We start from the raw sequence: 18,624 nt of genomic DNA, 5'->3' as shown, positions 1-18,624 counted from the left end.
CACCCACCTGGGGGAGGGGCTACTGCCCTTTGTGATGTCATGAAGGGAAAATCTACAAACGGCCTGTTTGAGCACACATTTTCTGAAAAGTGGAGCAGGCAGAAGACGGAGAGGACGGACTTTTCTCATCATTGGGGGGTTTGTAGACAGACTAGAGACACATGTTAGAGTTAGAGGAACATGAGGAAGTGGATTTTGCAGAATATGTGACCTTTGTGTTTATGAACTGAGGATGTGTCAGAGCTTTCAGTTTAGTCTCAGTGAGCAGATTAATTTAATTTACTTGTAAAAGTACAAAATTAAACTGGATTTGTTTTTAAATATTGATCTCTGATTCTTAAACTGTCCAACAGACAAATCACTATGAAGTATTCAACGGGATGTTGTGGATGTTGTTTCTCAAATATTTTGATTTCTTGTGTTGTGTAGCTGACTTTGGGATCTCGGCTCAAATAACGGCCACACTCGCCCGCAGGATGTCGTTCATCGGGACGCCATATTGGTAAGCTGGAAACTAGAGATGATTACTTGAGCCTCTTTTAAAGTAATCTCACTGACAACCTAATTTACATCCATACATCTTTACACAACGTTTTTAATGAAGGATGAGGTGACTTGTCAGGCAGCTCTGTGGCTAGTTTTAACTCGTATAATTATTTATTACGTAGTGGACATGGTATTAGCAATATCCATTGTGCATGCAACTGAATTTAAGACTTTGGTTTAAATCATTTGGCTAAAAGTTTTTCTTGAAGTACTCTTTGGTAATGTGGGACTTCTGATCTGTCTGGTCTGAAGTCTGAAAAATCCATTTTGCTCGGTTTTACAGTAAAACATTCTAACCTCACTTGTCGCTGTTCCCCTCCCGTCCTCAGGATGGCACCAGAGGTGGCAGCGGTGGAGATCAAAGGTGGCTACAATGAACTCTGTGACGTCTGGTCGGTGGGAATCACAGCCATCGAGTTGGCCGAGTTACAGCCGCCAATGTTTGACGTCCATCCGCTGCGGTAACGATCACAACCTCATGGGTGTACTCACCTCCGCAAACAGACACCGACACAAATATGAGTTTAAACATCTCTCTCCTCTGCATGACAGCAGCTTCACTAAACCACAGGCCGGGTTATTCTTGACTTCATAGCAAAGTGATTCTCTCTACTCATAATTAAGAGCATTAAAGAAAAGTTACTTTACAACTGAAAGCTGCTGTTACATAATAACAGTTAGAGTATTCTGATGGTTTTTGAGATCTTGATCATTGGTCCTTGATGGTCATATTAAATATATCAGGTTGAGACGTTGTCATCACTACTCTGTGTACGAGAAACTGTATCAGTGTGTCTCTGCTGCAGCGCCTCACAGTGAGGTCGATATTTTAAATCTGGGAGAAATCAAAAGTTGAAGTTCAAGGGGAGGAATGAGTCACTGGTGTTTCAGAAAAATCAATGTCTACCTTTGGTCAAATGAAGAGTGAGGTCATCAGACTTTTGACCCCGACTTAAATTGAGGTCTAACTCACAGACGAGCGGTTTGTCCAACTCATGCACAAGATGACTCCTGTCATTCGTGTTTCCACTGCCCACGTGTCCAGCAATATGTGCATTATGAAAAACACCCAACACACACACACACACACACACACACACACACACACACACACACACACACACACACACACACACACACAGTTGCTGTCTGTACCTTATACACACTAAGGACTACAGGTTGTGGACGACTCTGCGGCTCGCTGTGACGAGTCTTTCCTCTTCATTTAAATGTGTCAAAAACAAGAAGACATGATGATTGAATTCAGAAAGTCCCCAGCAAACCCAACCATCAACTCTTTCTCAAAGCTGCTGATGTTTAGAGTGTGGAGAGCTTCAAATATCCGGGTGTTGTTCTTGATAATAGACTTTCCATGTTGATGCTACCTCCAACAAGGTTCAGCAAAGACTGATCTTTATGAGGAAAATTTAATCTTTCAGTGTTTCTTCTGAGACGTTGACCCCTCTTTTACAGAAGTTTCATTGATTCTGTTTGAAGCTTTTGTTTTGTTGCATGGTTTGGAGACCTTAACTTGGCCAGTTAGTTAGAATAGACTCTCTCAGGGAGTTGGCAGGCCGGGCCTCGGGGCATTTTTAACAGGCAGGTTCCAGAGGAGAGCTCATGATATAGTGGTCTGCACAAATCATCCAGAGGTATGATTTGTGCAGATCAGTCCTCAGGTTGCTCTTCTTGCACTATTATTTTCACACCTCCACATTGCACTTTGCATTTCTTGGTAGAAAGGAGCTCGTGTCTGATTGTTTTCTTGATGTTTCATATTGTGTTATCTTTGTTATGTTTGACTTCACATTCAGTTTTTCACTTGACTCTGATGTTGTCCTTGTTTACTCTGTCTGCTGTGTGCTCTGGCTGCAAAACCAAATTTCCCCATGTGTGACAAACAATAACGAGAATCTGAATCTGAGAACAATAAACACCCGATCCTCACTTTGCAGGAGAAAAACGTGATGCGGCTAAAGTTTAGCTCTACTCTGCTTTTTCTTCAGGGTCCTGTTTCTCATGTCCAAGAGCGGCTACCAGCCTCCCAAACTGAAGGACAAGTCTAAATGGTAAATAGAGACACTCAACATTATGATAGATGTTATTTTACCTGTCGTACCTCCTGCTGTGCCTTTTGGTCAGCTGTCTCTACAATCATTATATATAATCATTTAATCATGAGGGGAAAAGGTTCCTACAAAAATAACCACGCTTTTATGATCACTGCTGTGTCATTGTTTTTCTTTATTTAGTGATTTGATATCATGCATTTATGTTGCATGTTTTTACACTTTACTTTGTATTGTCTTATCTGAACCCTGAGTCTGTCATGAAGTTGTGATTGAGTCATGAAAGTGCAAAGTTCTGATCTTTCATTTCACATTTGGAGAAAACTGAGTTCTGTGAGTGTGATAACTCAGATTTAAATATTCAAATCTAAAATAAAGTAAGAAGAGAATAATGGTTGCTGTCCAGACAAAAAAAACCCCAGTAAACTATTTATAAGAATATCAGAGTTTGTGCGAGCAGCTGGGACTCAAGGTTGAAAAATTCCATCTGGCGTGCTTATATAAGCAGACAGATATTATCATATTAAAATCCCCTGTTATATATTTGTACTGTTTTTGTTTATGAACCGTGATGTATTCTCTGCAGGTCGTCCATGTTTTATAACTTTGTGAAGGCCATGTTGGTGAGGAACCCGAAGAAGAGACCCAGCGCCTCCAAGATGCTCTCGGTCAGTTCTGATCCATGACAAACTCAATTTAATATCCGTGTAATGTCATTCCAGTGGTGCCATTACATAACACATACCTCTCCCCCTCGTCTCTCTGCAGCACATGTTTCTGACCCAGCAGTGTCTGAACCAGGAGCTGACCCGAGACCTGCTGGAGAAATATCGACACCCTGAGAAACTGAAGACCAACCTGGTGACTGATGACGACGAGATGGAGGTTTGAACCCCGATTTCTACTCCAACTTTCATTGATGGACTTCCTGTTCCTGATCAAACATAATTCAGCTCTTATCTTGGAGCATCAAACTTTTGTATAGATGATGCAAATTATAATATTTCAGTGCATTATGTTTGAACATTTCTCTGGCTCAAAGCTGGCTGACCGTCTCTGGACTGTTTCTACCTGTGATATAACAGAGTGATTAAATGTGTGTTCTCTTCAGGTGGCGCTGCCTGGATCCTTAAAGAGGATTCAGTCGGTCAACAAACACAATAAGGCAGAGAGGACAAACTCTGACATAAGCTGTAAGTAAACACGCTGAACTCAAAGCACTTCACTCACACTATGATCAACCTTATCACAGCTGATAGGAAGATTCTTCTGCCTGAAGCGGAGTTAACATTCAAAGTTTCATAAGAGAACTAAAAGGTCATCGCTAATAATAGATTATCGGCTCAAGTGCATGCAGCACATACATGATTATGATGGGTGAATCTGAGGAAGCTGCAGAGGAAACACATAGTTAGATCTCAATAAAGAGACAGTTTAGTCATTTTTTTAATGTGTCTAGGGTTCTTTATGTTTTTCATTGAATGTTCCTGCAATAGACCGGCGCCTGAGGACGGGGGTTGGCTGTGCACGGGGTCCCCTGTTGGTCGTTTATATACAGCATAAACACTGGGTTCATACAAAAAAAATAAAAAATCTGGTAACAGGAATGAGCATCATACAACTGAGGGAGTTAAAAGAAAGAACAGAAGACCCCTTTTTTTACCTCCCGCCATGTTGGCACATTCCTGTCGCTCTTTATTTACTGACTGAGAATAATGACGCTTAAAGAGAAGAAATGTATTCTGCTGTCGTCATGTATCCTCTCTGGATGTTTTAAAGTGCTAAATCATTTTGTGTTTTCGCTCTCAGTGGAACAGATCTACACTCGGAGGCCTGTGAGGAAAGACGCACCACACACAGCGGTGAGCTTGTTTCACACACACACACACACATGAGCAGCCGTAGGAGTGTGCAGACACAAACATGCAGTACATGTGCACACAGCAAAGAAGTACACTTACTTATGGTACAGACAGTAAGGCATGATGATCTGTTCACCTTGTGCAGAAAATATGTAACAGAGTGGCTAGAAATGAAAAATCCTGAACTCTGCAGACGAGGGAAGAACGTCCATCTTTAGAGTTTTCTGGAGGGCGCTCAAAAGAAAATGCAATTTTACAAAGTTCAGTAAAATATATTTAAACATTTTCTAAATACATACATTAAAGCTTCTATACATTGTACACATAAATACTTTACTGCACATAGAACGCTTACAAAGCCGCCGATGCACTCGACCTGTCTCGATCCCTGTTTGGTGTGAAAAGTTATTTTTTATTTTTAAAGTCAACATTGATGATTTTTAGGACGGGTTCATAAGTCTCAGTCTAAGTCAGATAGACGGTGTGAACGGGGAAATTGAGTTCTGTCTTTCCTTTTTTCTCCATCTTCCCTCCTTGTTGAAATAAGACTTTTTTACAATCTCTCTTTATATATTTATATTTATATATATGTGTGATTTCATGTTTTTTGTTTTGTTTTTCAGTTAAGTGCTTCTCTGGGATCGACGGGCAGCAGCAAGAGTCCAGCCAGGTAACAGGATCAGTCTCAACATGGACTCACACTGATGTCAGTTTGTTTCTAAATATTAAATATGAAATCTTCTCCTCCTCTCTCAGGGATCAGGATACAGACTCAGACGACGACGACTACGATGATGTGGATATGTAAGAAGACAAACAACATCCCCAGAGAGATGTTAAACACAGTATCAGAACATAGAAATGATTCATCATAAGAACGCTGCAGTTGTCCAACTTTAGTCTTTATTTTATGATTTCTTTAAACTCAGAAGAAGACCGACCTCACTCTCATTTCTCTGTTTTTATCAAATCGATCATTTGCTTTAATTTCAATACATCTCATTGACTTTCTCTCTCTCTCTTTATCCCCTTCAGCCCAACATTACAAAGCTCCAGGTCAGATTAATAACCTCAAACTCACGTCTTCCTCAATGTTTATTTTTCATCATTAGCACTTTAAGACTTAACCATCTCTCTCTCTCTCTCTCTCTCTCTCTCTCTCTCTCTCTCTCGCCCACAGTCTCACTCTCATGCCGACTGATGAAACGCCGCCTCCACTCCCTCCAAAGGTGACGACTCATCACACAAAGTACCAATCACTTCATCTTGATTTTTGTGGCTCAGTTGGTCATCTCTCAACCCGAACGTTGGGGGTTCGATCCCCAGCTCCTGCAGCCACACGTCCGAACACTTAACCCCAAGTTGCTCCCGCTGCTGATATCGATTTAGTATTAAACAAAATCTTACCAGCTTAATTTTTTGACTTGTAATCCTCATATTTTGAGTTAAGTTGGAAGCATTTCTCAGAAGAAGTTTGATCACATTCAGGGAAGAAATAAAAATAGTTGTACATACTGTAAGAGTTTCAGTTTGGATTAAATCCTGATAAGATCCTAAAGCATCTATTAAATAAAAAAAGATAATCAACATGTTTGCGTGTTTCCACATGTGCAGCCCAAAGTGCGGAGCAGCTCAGAGGAGAGCATGGCGGGGGAGGACGACCGGGTGAGGAAACCCTGCTCTCTGTACGCCCCCTCCTCACCCCTCCTCAGGACATCGAGCGGGACACACGTCAGACCCACACCCAAACCCCGATCCACCCGGCACTCAGGTCAGCTGCCTCACCTTCAAACTGTTTTCACATCAAAAGCAAACATTAGATGGACTCCTTTAAACCTCTGCTCAGACCTCTACAGGTGGGGTCATTTATCACACTCATGTTTATTGTGTGTTTATGTTTATGTGTGGTCCAGACCCTGCTTCCTTACCAGTCCAGCTGAACGACCCCCGAGCCGACCTGTCCCCTCCCGAGCTCCCCCCTAAAGGAATACGCAGACGACAGGTCACGTCAAAGGTAGAACACCGGACATTCACACCGTTACGTGAAGTGTCCCCGAAAACACAGAGATGGTTTCCAAAGATTTACAAGCGCTTATATTCAGCTGTAGAATTTTTCATTTTATTTCGTCTCCTCTCCCTCACACACGCTCGTCTGGGTGTTTCTGTTTGTTCTCAGGATCCCACGGAGTGTGTCAGCCCCGTCATGAAGAAACCTCCCGTGAGTCTCCTTCACTCTGCCTTCAAATCCTCTGCTGAGTGTCTGAGATGTCGGAGTGGTGTGTGATGTTTCATGCATGCATGTGTGTGTGTGTGTGTGTGTGTGTGTGTGTGAACAGTTATGAGGAGAGGATGTGCTGTTCTGAGATCAGTATTAAATATTCAAAGAAGAACGGGCAGAAAAAACGGATTCTGATCAATTTTTAAAATAAAAATATTTAGTGTTTTATTTCAGTGAAAGCTTTCTTACAGTTTAGATTCATTTGATTTACAACAAACTAAATTGGATGGGGTCAAAGTTCAGGTTCAGGTTCAGTAACATGACATCACCTAACTGAACTTTCCACAGTTTGTAATTTGTGGATGTTTGAAGGTACATACAATATTTATAGATGAAGCAGATCCACTGTCATTTAAAGGTTTTTATAAGTGATAAAAAAGAAGTGCAGAGAGGACAAAGATGAATAATTCAGATCCCTCCTCCCGTCTCTCTCTGCAGGTCTACTTGAAAAAGATCTTCCACGGCTGTCCTCTCAAAATCAACTCCTCGACGACCTGGGAAAACCCGGCTACCAAAGGTTGTATCAGCAAACAGCTCTCAGAGTAAATGTTTTCTACTCTCTCTCTCTCTCTCACCTCGTCTGTGCGGTTTGTCTGACCAGCTTTGTTTTTTCCTCTCACTCCCTCAGACCAGCATCTGATCCTGGGGGCGGAGGAAGGAATCTACACCCTGAACCTCAGCGGCACAGAGGCCACCATGGAGCTGGTAGGTTCTTTAAGAAAAGATACAGAGAATAGTCAGGGTTCAGGGTGAGTGAGGCAAGATAACCAAAAGATACACAAGGTATGATGGAGTCCCCAAAGAGGAGCCTGACACCTGCATCAGTACTGAAGTCTAGAAAATGATCATTGAGTCTTTTCATAATACATTTACGGTCTTAAACGCTCATTTCAAGACTTCCCCAGACGATAAAACATGAAAAAAAAAAACTTTTTTCAGTGTTCAGTTGTATCAAAGACACTCTTTGACTCTATTAAAGGCAGAATGTTCAACATGTTCCACATAAATAAATCATAAAGTCTATCCTGTGTAAATGTGTCTCTGAGTCCTGACTGTCTACAATGAGGGAGAAGCTCGAGTCCCGCTGGCTGTGTTGTTGTCAGAGCCGTGTTTACATGGACGGGACGGCCGGCTCCTCCCCTTGTGTATAAAAGCTGTTTTAGTCAAGAACTAGAGAGAAGAAGAAGAAGAACATACTCACTGATTATTTGGATGTTAGTAAGAGTTTTTAGATCACGCTCATTCTGTGTCAGTTTACATGAAATGTGAAGCTATAAGCTAACTAAAGAGCGCTAACATTAGCATGCTAACACAACAATGCAGAACACAGGGGATTACAGCTCGAGCTTAGGACAATTTCGTCCACTTGACTCTTATACTTGACTTGAGAGTTAAGGGGTTGGAAGTGTGTCTCTGGAGGAGAGCGGAGGCTTCAGTATGGAGGAGGCGTGGCCTAACAGAAGTTTGTTTTGGTTTCATGCTGGTGCTCAAGGGCGACATCTACTGGATCGACAAGTGGCACGTTCTTCCTTTAAGGCTGTTTTTTCTTTTAAGTAGTCATCTAAATAAATGGTGATGTTAAAATGGATTTACAGATGCCTCATGCTATGAATGTCAACAAAGCAGTGGGTGAATTCATGGAGGCTTCGTCCTCTTCTTCAGACAGTCTGTGGGTCTGGTTGAGTAATTAGTATCTGTGATGTAAAAAAAAGATTGAACATGAGTCTTACACACTAAAATCAATCATATACACACAAAGCTTAAAAAGCTGTTTAAGTTCATTTTGAGACACTGGATTTATAAGAAGGTAGTGAATAACTGCATGTCTCCTCTTTCTCTTTCAGCTGTACCCCGGGAAGTGTACCTGGGTCTACACCATTAATAACATCCTCATGTCTGTATCAGGTGAGCCCAAAGTGAACAATAAGAATGGCACCCTCGTTTAGCCGCGCAGCTCTGTTCTCTTGGAGCTTCTTGAAGAAAGATAAGAAACTTTGCTTGAAGCAGCGCACATGTTTTAATTAGCAGCTCAAAAGGATTTCTGACTCTCTGTCTGCTGTAAATTCATTTTTTAACTGACTCAGCAACATCAACACCGCAACTAAAAGACTTTCTCTGTATGGATTATTTTCCATAACAACAGATTATTAATATAACAACATGAGCCTTTCAATGGCAAAACAAAAAAAAAGGGCTTTTTATGTATTTAATTTAAAGGCAGGACAGTGGATAGAGTCAGAAATCAGGAAAAGAGAGAGAGTGGGGAGTGTCATGCAGGAAAGGAGCCACAGGCTGGATTTGAACCCGGGCCGCTCGGTCTTTAGCCTCTGTACATGTGATGCACGCACTAACCACTAGGCTGCTGGTGCCCCTGGCAAAAAGAAATGAAGTTTCAGCTCTTACAGCCTGTTTCACTTCTGCAGGGTGAAGGCATTTTCAATTTCAGTTAATTGTCAGAACTTTCTGTATGCATGAGATGTGAAAACAATAACATGGCTAAGGTGAAAAATACCAGAATGTATTTTAACGTGGAGTCCTCTGAAGCAACGTGTTTCTCTTTGCCTGCTATGTTTGCAGGTAAATCGTCGCAGCTTCACTCCCATTCGCTCAAAGAGTTGTATGAACAGGCTCGGAAAGACCAGAGGATGGTTGCCTTGCCGACTCACAGACTGTTACCAAGGTAACACTGGGATTTTTTTTGTATGCTCTCTCTCTCTCTCTCTCTCTCTCTCTCTCTCTCTTTTTTTTTGATTTTAAAACTAAAACCTTTAAACACTTCATCTGCTCTACAAATTAAAAAAACTGTATTATTTTTTTTTTTTTTCAGGAAATTTGCAGTGACGTCAAAAATACCAGATACAAAGGGCTGCAAGACATGCTCAGTTGGTGAGATGCAAAAAATAATCTGTCAAGTTATTAAATATGTTAATTAAAAGGAGCAATCTGTAAGATAACTTTAGTAAGTGACCTTACTATATCATCAACATGCTATGTTGAAGTGCTGGCTTCTCTGACAACAATGCAGCAGCCAGTATGTCCTCCTTCTAACTTTAGATTCTGCTCCTGAATGCTCTGGATTTGTTTGGACCAGAGAAGGTAGACGCTTTTAAGACATCCCCCACACGGCCGTTTTGGATGCCCCTCGGTTTGCCAGATATGAGAGCAGTTATCAGGTCAACAGGTGTTGCAGCGATGGAAGCGGGCAAAAGAGAAGTGGTTCAGATAGAAGTGATTGTACCCGACCTAAAAAGCCTCTGCATGTTTCTAATAAGCTCCACGAGCAGAAACGTGCTCAAACTAGGATCAATATTGGAGATGCTTTTTGAAAAATGGAGAGAGGTTAGAACACAGAAAGGTTTACAGACCCATGCAGAGCTGGATAAACACTGAAGCTTCAGAGTCCACCACATGGTGACCTGAGTGAGCATGGACTCTAGAGAGGAGGGGGGGGGGGGGAGACAGCTCTCTACAATGTTTAGAATTTAAACTGCAGTACCCATTTTAACCACTAGGAGTCAGAGGTACAGATTGCTCCTTTAATCATTCCCGTCGCTGTGATACTGTCTGTATGTATGTGGTATGGGATATGTAATAGTTTCTACACTTCTTTAGATAAATAGGATTTGAGGATTTGAACTACGTGAGGAGACAGATCCTGTTCAGTTTACTGTTTAACATGTGACATGTGTTCTGTCTTGTCGCGTGCAGCGGATAACACGCAGCTTGGTTCTGTGTTCCTGTGCTGTGCTCTGGAGTCCAGTGTCGTGCTGCTGCAGTGGTACGACCCCTTGCACAAGTTCCTGCTTATCAAGGTATGTGCATAAAGCCTTCAGGAAACGTGAAACCAGCTTCATCTAGGAATAACAGCCCATATATTTACATGTGATGGCCAGGGGGAGGATGTGAGGCCAACAGAGACACACACACAAACTTTTTTAAATAAAAATAAATAAATAAGTGAACCAACTTTTCTAGCCAATCACAGAACAGTTAACGATAAAAAAAAGAGAAGCTTCTGCAGGAAAAAACCTATTTATGCATCTGAGTATCTAAAAGGTTCAGCCATTAAGATGAGCTCATCCTTTTTATTTTGAGTTCTCAGTCGATGTTTAGATATTCTGTTGCATCACTTTGTGTCAAAAAGCACAAAATCCCATCGTCTCCTCGTCTCTTCTTTTAAACTTAATACTTAATAATAATAATAATAGACTTTATTTGGCATGGACATCACAGATACATTGGACGGACCAGATGCATTGTTTAAGTGTTTTAGCAAGCATGCTACTAATTATGAGGATATAACGGACATATGAGATAATGTTCAGTGTGAAACAAAGGGCTCGTCTTTGTGTGTCTGTCAGTTTTTGCATCTTTTATTGGACTGTGAACACTGACGGCAGAAAATAAAACCACTACGGGACGGGAAATGAAGCATGTTATAGTAACTATTAAATGTATGAGTTAGCTTTAGACCTTTGACCTTGAAGTGGTTTTGGTTTTCAGAACACGCTCACTCATACGTCCCACTGTGGCAGGAAGGTTGCAGGTTAAAGTGTCCACTTAACCCTGTCCGCTTTGTTTGCTGCTCTGTGAAAATCTCCTGACTCACATCGTTCCTCTTTTCTTTTTCTTTTTTTGTTTGATATTCTGCAGAACTTTGACTTCCCTCTGCCCAGCCCCGTGCGGGTGTTTGAGATGGTGGTGTCGCCCCAGCAGGAGTACCCGCTTGTGTGTATCGGGGTCTCTCGGGGGTCCAGCCCCAACCTGCCGGTCATTGTAGAGTACATCAACCTGAACTCCAACACGTCCTGGTTCATCAAATCTGGTCTAGGTAGGCTGCTACTGCATCATGGGGTCCGTCACCAACGCTTCAGAATCAATAGAAAATGTGTTTATCGCCTTTTGCACCAGTTCAGTACCCCTCCCCAAAATACACAGGAAATAAACACTGTGCAAAACAATACACACTGTCTAATGCAAAAGGAGAAAATGTTTAAAAGTTCAACAATCTTCTCCTGAGGATTTTATACATCTATTATTACACCTGAGATATTTCTGTTATCTGTTATTGCACTTTACATCTTTGCAATATTTTTTAAGCTGCTACAAACAAAACTCCACACTCCCAGAAAATCAAGTCGTATACACTGTGTTGTTGTTGTTGCTGTTGTTGTTGTTGCTGATGGTGATCTGTTTTTGTGTCCTTACAGAGAAACCTTGTCCAGATGTAGTTCAAGTAAACCAACTGGACTCTAGTTCGCTGCTCGTCCTGTTAGACAGTAAGTCACATGATGTTCCTCTCAAAAGTCATGAATACTAAAACATTTTTATTATTATATTTATTTGAACATAACACAAATATCTCAATATTTTAAAGGATTACACATGATTACAATGAACTGCTCTCCCTCTCTCTCTCTCTCTCTCACACACACATTGAAAGAGATTCTCTGTTACATGAATCATATGTTGGGTTGCATCAGATTGTACAGGTGTGCCATGTTAATGTGTTCACTCCCCCCCCCCGCTATAGATCAGTAAAACATGGAGTTAACATGTCGAGAAGGAGTTACCGGGTAGAAAATAATGCAGCAGCTTCTCGTCTTTGGTCTTGTTATCTCGGGATAGCAACGCTGGACTTCCCACCATAACAAGTTAATTTCTCCAGATCTCGATTAAATGGCCGGAATTAAGTAGTTTTCATAGGGAAACCTGTGTTGTTATGTGGCGATGAAGAGATTCATGAGTTTAGATCTCAATAAAATAAAATAAATGATCATGAGTAAACAGAGGTAGATATAGTGCCAGCTTAGGGCTTCAGTGTTATGGTACAAATAGTGACAAAAAAGACGATTTTCGAGGACATTAATGTGATCTGACTTGGTGGGTAACAAGGTGACAAGGTCTTTTTTTGGGGAGGGGGGGGGGGGCTTTTGCCTTCATTGGATAAGACAGCTGAAGAGAGACAGGAAATGTGGGGAGGCGAGAGAGGGGGATGACGTGCAGCAAGTGGCCAAGGTCGAATTTGAAACCTCCGGCCGGTGCAATAAGGACTACATCCTGTTTACACGGGACGCTCAACACAACAGATAGTCTACCCAACCCTGAGGTCTTTTTTTAAAGAGGCAGACGTAACAATAGTTTTCATTCCATTGCTTCAATTTTAAAATATTAAGCTCAAAGTTTCAACCACAGACTGTACGGTTTCAACAAAAATTTAAGCAAGCTTTTTGGAAAGGTGCAAACACTAAATGCAGATAAATGCCATTTCAATCAGCTGGTTTAACCAGAGTGAAGTGAAGTCTTACTGCAAAGTTTAGTTCCATCAGGAGTCGGCTGTTAAAGCTACTCTTACTGCATGGCTTCAATCCAATCAAGCAGAAGAAGTAGATGCTGCAACCTTGAAATAAAACAAGTTGTTTTGGCATCTGGCCCATTTTAAAGATTTGGATCTGTGGATTCGCTTTGCATAAAAGTGTCTGCTAAGTGAATTGTAGAATTTTAAAGAGCTTCTTTCTTGAAAGCTATTCCCATGTTAGATGCTGCCTTGAGACAAAATGCTATTAAAATCCTCATTTGGGCAAATGTTTCCTCTTTATCTGGCCATAATTTTGTCTGTGTTAGTGCATATGGCACACATTTTATGTAAGAAAGTCTCTTGACACATTTTGGAATGCACATTTTATTTTTTTTAGCAGATCAATAGAACACGGTGAAACATGTTTACTACCCTCTTAAGTCACTAAGGACAAAAATGTGAGAATCATGTAATCAAACTGCCATTTAAAGGGTTAAATTCCTCATAATTATTCAATGTTTGGTAGTTTTGAGCAGGGCTGAAGTTGTTTAAGAGATTTATGCAGAAAAAAGTAGAAAAAAATATGAATCTGTTCTATTTTTATATCAGTTTTTTGGAAGTGGACATTTTTGTCCTTAGTGACTTAAGAGGGTAAATTAAACTGATGCCTGAAGGTTAATACTGTACAATATTAGTAATGTTGCTCAGTGGCTCCCCACTGACCTCTCTGCTGACCTCTCTGCTGACCTCTCTTCTTCACAGAGTCAGTTCATATAGTCGGACTGGAGGGGGAGCTGAAGAGCAACAAGCCTCTGCAACATGAGACCTTCACTCAAAATGTGGATTCTATAGGTGAGACTATCCGGTGATAAACTACAGATGTGTAGTGTTGAATATCACAGCTTTGACTCTGTGTCTCTCTTCCTGTCCACTCAGTGTATTTTGAGGACTCACTGCTGGCGGTGTGGCGTCACGGCTGGCAGAGGAGAGGACGGAGTTTCTCTGAGCTTCTGGAGGAAAACACCGACCCGAGGAAAATCTACAGACTGGTTCACTCAGACAGGTACGACTTCACTTCACCTGGTGTGCTGGCTGTGATGATGTTGATAAAAACAGCTGTGCACCTTTTGTACATTTTGTGTTTTTTTATTTTTATATTTTATATTTCTAAATTCTATTTTATATATTGTAATATATTCTTATTCTGTATTATTTAAGTTGTTGCTAGTTCTGCTTTATTTCCTTGTTAATTGTTTAGCACCAATACACCAAGTCAAATTCCTTGTATGTGTAAATGTACTTGGCAATAAACCCAGATTCTGATTCTGATTCTGATTCTGATCTGTTCGGACATTAAGACTCTTTAACTTCTACGCCTGTTTGTTATAAAAAAAACTCTGATGACAGAAAAATGTCTGTAACTATAATGCATTCATGCATTCTGATTTTACTTGATTCCCTCATGCAGGATGGTGATCATGGAGACGCGTCAGACGGACGACCAGACGGGGCTGTCCAACCTCTACGTCGTGGAAATAGCTGAGAACTACGTCATGCTGCCATGAGTCTGCTGCCACAAGGTATCATGGGAAAACTCCCTAAACACCTCCTCTACTTCATGGATGCCTCCACCCAGGACTTTTCATCTGTCGTCATGATGGACGAGGATTCATCACCGCCACAGAATTTAATTTGGATTTAATAGCAGAGGAGAAGGACAAAGATGGCAGCTTGTTGTGCTGCAGCCCTTATCTCCCAAATCTGCTTTTATTTATGCTGATTTTTGTTTGTGGCAATCGCAAAGAATAATCCAGAACACAGACAACTGAGAAAATAAAGACAGAAAAGATGGATATATACAGCATGGCTTGCTGAATGTGCAGCATTCAACATAAAAGGACTTAAACCGCACTGCTCTGTCCCACGTTGTGTCACCTTATGTGTCATTGTTGGATCAGAGGTACAAACTTGTGATGTCTGCCGTTACACTGTAATAAAAGTGAATCAACACAAGATGATGTGAACCGTATTCATCCTGAGCAGAAACAGAGCAAAACGAGTTACCATCAATGAAAGCTAGTTAAAGAGATTATTTGGTCCTGTACAGACTGTATTTAACGTGCAAAAACTGTGTCATACTCATCCTGGACTGTTCAATGTAAAAGAAAACTTTTTATTAATAAATGAATCCATCATGTCAAAGAAAGTCCCTTGTTAGCTTTACAGAGGCATGAAGATGATGGAAAACAACACATCTGAATTTAAAGCAAACACATTGACGCTGTAATATTTACATTCTGCTTCAGGAGATTTTCTTTGAGTTTCATTATTTAGGAAATGTTTTGTTTTGATATTTCACAACTCAATAAAGCCTGAATGTCAGATGTCTTCAGTTCAGATTTAAACTCTCTCTCTCTCTCTCTTTGGCCTTTTGTGTAACCATGAAACCCTGACTGAGTTGTTTCTTTATTTATTATTATATAGTTATTTCTTTGTTTATTTCTAGATGCCAAATCAGAGTTTTATCAGTGAAACTTTACGCTCATGCAGCATCACTGAAGAAAGGAGTATTCAACTTGCTTATTATTTCTTTAAATTGGTCTTGCTGGGAGTCACCAGGAGGTTAAACTAGGGGTAAATGAAGCGAGCTGTTCTGGGGCCGGGCGCCCCCTCTTTACCCCCTCCCCCCGTCACATCAGTGGTAGTGCGCAGTGTCAGACCGGGCCAGCAGCAGGAGCAGGAGCGACGCATCATCATCTCACGTCTTTACGCACACTGGATGGACGGAGGCAGGCAGAGACCCCGGTCGAGGATGATGCTCACACCGGCTCAGGAGGGCTCTTTCTCGGGGTTTGTTTATCAGGTGCCGGTGGTTTGATCGCCGGTGCTGGTGTAAAATGCCCTGGAGGAGCCCGGATGTGCTGGTCGGCCTAGCTGAGCTCGGCTGCTGCTGCTCGCCATCATCATCGCCTCTCCCATTTCTATTCTAGTATTTTTTTTTTTTTTTTTATTGTAGCGTTTTTATTTCCAGGTCAAAAATCTCAGTTTCCTGTGCGGCTTGTGTGCACTAAAGATGGCCGGAGATGGCGGCGCTCTGAAGGATATCAATGAGATTAAATCCCAGTTTCGGACCAGAGAGGGCTTCTACAAGCTGCTCACCCTCTCGGACTCGCAGCAGCGGGGCGGCCTGCCGCGGGGTCCGTCCTCCGGAGCCACGCTGGGCCCAGGGGCTGGACCCGGTCCGATACCCGGCGGAGGGGTCGGGCTGCTGCAGGGGCCCGGGGCTGCAGCCGCCGCCGCCGCCGCTGCCGCCGCCGCCGCCGCCTCCTCATCCAATGCCGCAGCCAACTCCTCTCCTGCGGGCTTCCTGCCGCCGGTCCGGGTCTCCATGGTCAAGCTGCAGCCCGAAGACCCGAGCGAGGAGTCGGAGCGGGTGTGCTTCAACATCGGCAGGGAGCTTTATTTCTACACGTACACCAACATCAAGAAGGTGAGCCCGTTCTCCTCTCTCTCTCTCTCTCTCTCTCTCTCTCTCTCTCTCTCACTGGAGGGTCAGTGTGTTAGCTTAGCATGATAGCTTGTATTTCGTCATCTTTTTTCAAACAGGGCTGCAAATGCTGCACACATTTGACCCAAACTTGCACATTTTCTACGTGTCACACAAAAGCTGAGGTGGATGGATGCTCGTTTAGCTGAGTGGAGGTGGATGGTGCATCATGCTGGAGGATGCACAGAGTCAGTGGAGAGGCTACAGGAGGTAACTGTTACTACAGGAGCAGGAAGCAGACAGGGAGGCTTCAGTCACAGCTTTTACCCATGAAATCACCTTAACTAAATCTTTTTTTTGTCATTGAAAATCCTATTGAACATGCTGTTTCAGTTTCTTTCTGCATATCAAAGATAGTAAGATTTGTGAATCAGTGATCAGCAGGTGGGTAACAAAGATGTTAAATCTGGAGATCTGCAGCATGTCACTACATCTTCTGCTCTGCTCTGAGTTCATTGACTTTAAAAGTTAAAATCAGTGTCTGAAATCATGAGCCTGATGTTTTATTACCACATGATAAGCAGTACAATAACAATCTGTGTTTGTTCGTCCTCCAGTGTCTCCTTACAGAGCTCATTTGAAGCATTGCTGGATTTGTAGAGAGCTGAAATTGCTCGCAGCGAGCTGCACCACTCTCCTCTTAATGAGGAATACTAATAACCCATTTAGCAGGAACTGGAGGACAAACGTAAAAGAAAAAGCTTCACCTCCTTTTGACCTGACATCAATCTAGTGAGGGACATGACATCATTTCAATGTGTCAAAGCTGGCCTGTTGTTGTGCATGGACAGTAATCATTTTCTGCGTCATACAAAGAAAAAACTGCACAGATACATAATTCATCATCAGTTTATACAGTAATCAGTGACTCACATTCTGTTTTAGCTGGAGACCGATGCATCAATAAACTGTATTCATATTTAGTCACTTTTAGTTTTCATGCAGCTTCACATGTTGTGAATTAAACTCCAATGTTTTCATTTTGTTGAAACTTTCTTAAAACAGGAAGTCTGATGAGAATACAAATCTATTCGTTGCAGAACCAGTTAGTGTAAAATATAACCCTATAAGTCCAGGGCTTCGTACGTTTCTTTACAGAGAAACCTGAGGAGAGATGATGTCATTAAAGTTTGTCTCTAACACAGAGGTGAAATACATCTTCTGTGTGTTTGAATCACAGGTTTGATGTTTCTCCTCGTTCCTTTAGAAATGATAAACTAAACACAAAGACAAAATCTCTTTATTCAAACACCAAACTCTTTAACACTAGAAGTAATGTGTAGATCAGTGGTCCCCCCCACTCACCTCCCCCAAACCCAAGCCCCTCAACATACACATCAACACTTATATCCATTAACAGTAAAACACTCTTTTATCTTCAGACATTATTTTCAGAAGTGAAAAAATAAAAAATGACAAGCTCAGTTTAGAGGGGAAACATTTAAAAGTGACACAGCATCATTCATCTTCTAAAATGTTTAACATGCAGCATTCATTACTCTGATTTAGCGTCTTAGCTTGGAGCTAACATTTGAGGGACACCACTCCCCCCCCCCCCCCCCCCCCGCTGTGGTCTCATGACCCACCTTTGTTCAGGTGAAGCAGGGTGAGATATGACTCGACATATTTTCTCGTTTCTATAATTGTTGATGAAGCTGAATCGTCAACAGTCCTCTTCTTTGAGTGCATTGTTTTTATTTAGCACTGCTGCACCCCCCCCCCCCCCCCCCCCTACTGACATAAATCTTTGCCCTCCTTAGGGGGTTGCGCCCCCCCCAGTTTAGGAATCACATGGTTTGGATCTTCCATTTAGTAGACGCTCCCACAGATCAGCTGACAGGACAGAAGATACCAAAAAATCACAAGTGATCCTGAATATTATTCAACCACATGGGGAGCTTTAGTTTCTGGTGTTTGTTTCTCTTTAGACCTCATTCAGATTCTTTGATTTAAACTTATAATTTATAAATCAATCGTCTATTCAGCTAATATTCCAGCAGCGCTAGACGTGGACTGATCTCGTC

The 18,624-nt window shown here is 41.8% G+C and overlaps 2 protein-coding genes across 2 annotated transcripts in view; both read left to right on the top strand.

Moving 5' to 3' along the window:
* LOC132980863 (mitogen-activated protein kinase kinase kinase kinase 5-like) overlaps positions 1-15,435 on the top strand; it is a 35,495-nt gene extending 20,060 nt beyond the window's left edge. The window contains exons 8-32 of the mRNA XM_061047222.1: positions 430-502; positions 876-1,007; positions 2,553-2,615; positions 3,202-3,283; positions 3,384-3,500; positions 3,727-3,808; positions 4,425-4,477; positions 5,101-5,147; positions 5,234-5,281; positions 5,513-5,533; positions 5,658-5,706; positions 6,092-6,248; positions 6,391-6,491; positions 6,654-6,695; positions 7,194-7,272; positions 7,384-7,460; positions 8,600-8,660; positions 9,333-9,435; positions 9,583-9,641; positions 10,464-10,567; positions 11,409-11,586; positions 11,966-12,034; positions 13,816-13,905; positions 13,990-14,116; positions 14,522-15,435. Of these exons, the coding sequence (XP_060903205.1) occupies positions 430-502; positions 876-1,007; positions 2,553-2,615; positions 3,202-3,283; positions 3,384-3,500; positions 3,727-3,808; positions 4,425-4,477; positions 5,101-5,147; positions 5,234-5,281; positions 5,513-5,533; positions 5,658-5,706; positions 6,092-6,248; positions 6,391-6,491; positions 6,654-6,695; positions 7,194-7,272; positions 7,384-7,460; positions 8,600-8,660; positions 9,333-9,435; positions 9,583-9,641; positions 10,464-10,567; positions 11,409-11,586; positions 11,966-12,034; positions 13,816-13,905; positions 13,990-14,116; positions 14,522-14,618 (2,111 nt within the window). The 3' untranslated portion in view covers positions 14,619-15,435. The remainder of the gene's footprint in view (positions 1-429; positions 503-875; positions 1,008-2,552; positions 2,616-3,201; positions 3,284-3,383; positions 3,501-3,726; positions 3,809-4,424; positions 4,478-5,100; positions 5,148-5,233; positions 5,282-5,512; positions 5,534-5,657; positions 5,707-6,091; positions 6,249-6,390; positions 6,492-6,653; positions 6,696-7,193; positions 7,273-7,383; positions 7,461-8,599; positions 8,661-9,332; positions 9,436-9,582; positions 9,642-10,463; positions 10,568-11,408; positions 11,587-11,965; positions 12,035-13,815; positions 13,906-13,989; positions 14,117-14,521) is intronic.
* Positions 15,436-15,750: 315 nt separating this feature from the next.
* zmp:0000000529 (WD repeat-containing protein 20) overlaps positions 15,751-18,624 on the top strand; it is a 17,696-nt gene continuing 14,822 nt past the window's right edge. Inside the window, exon 1 of the mRNA XM_061047234.1 lies at positions 15,751-16,543. Within this exon, the coding sequence (XP_060903217.1) occupies positions 16,127-16,543 (417 nt within the window). The 5' untranslated portion in view covers positions 15,751-16,126. The remainder of the gene's footprint in view (positions 16,544-18,624) is intronic.

The sequence above is a fragment of the Labrus mixtus genome, chromosome 9 (assembly GCF_963584025.1).
Source record: "Labrus mixtus chromosome 9, fLabMix1.1, whole genome shotgun sequence".
Taxonomy (NCBI): domain Eukaryota; kingdom Metazoa; phylum Chordata; class Actinopteri; order Labriformes; family Labridae; genus Labrus; species Labrus mixtus.
The sequence above is the reverse complement of the archived record's forward strand: the minus strand, read 5'-3'. Positions and strand labels throughout refer to the sequence as shown.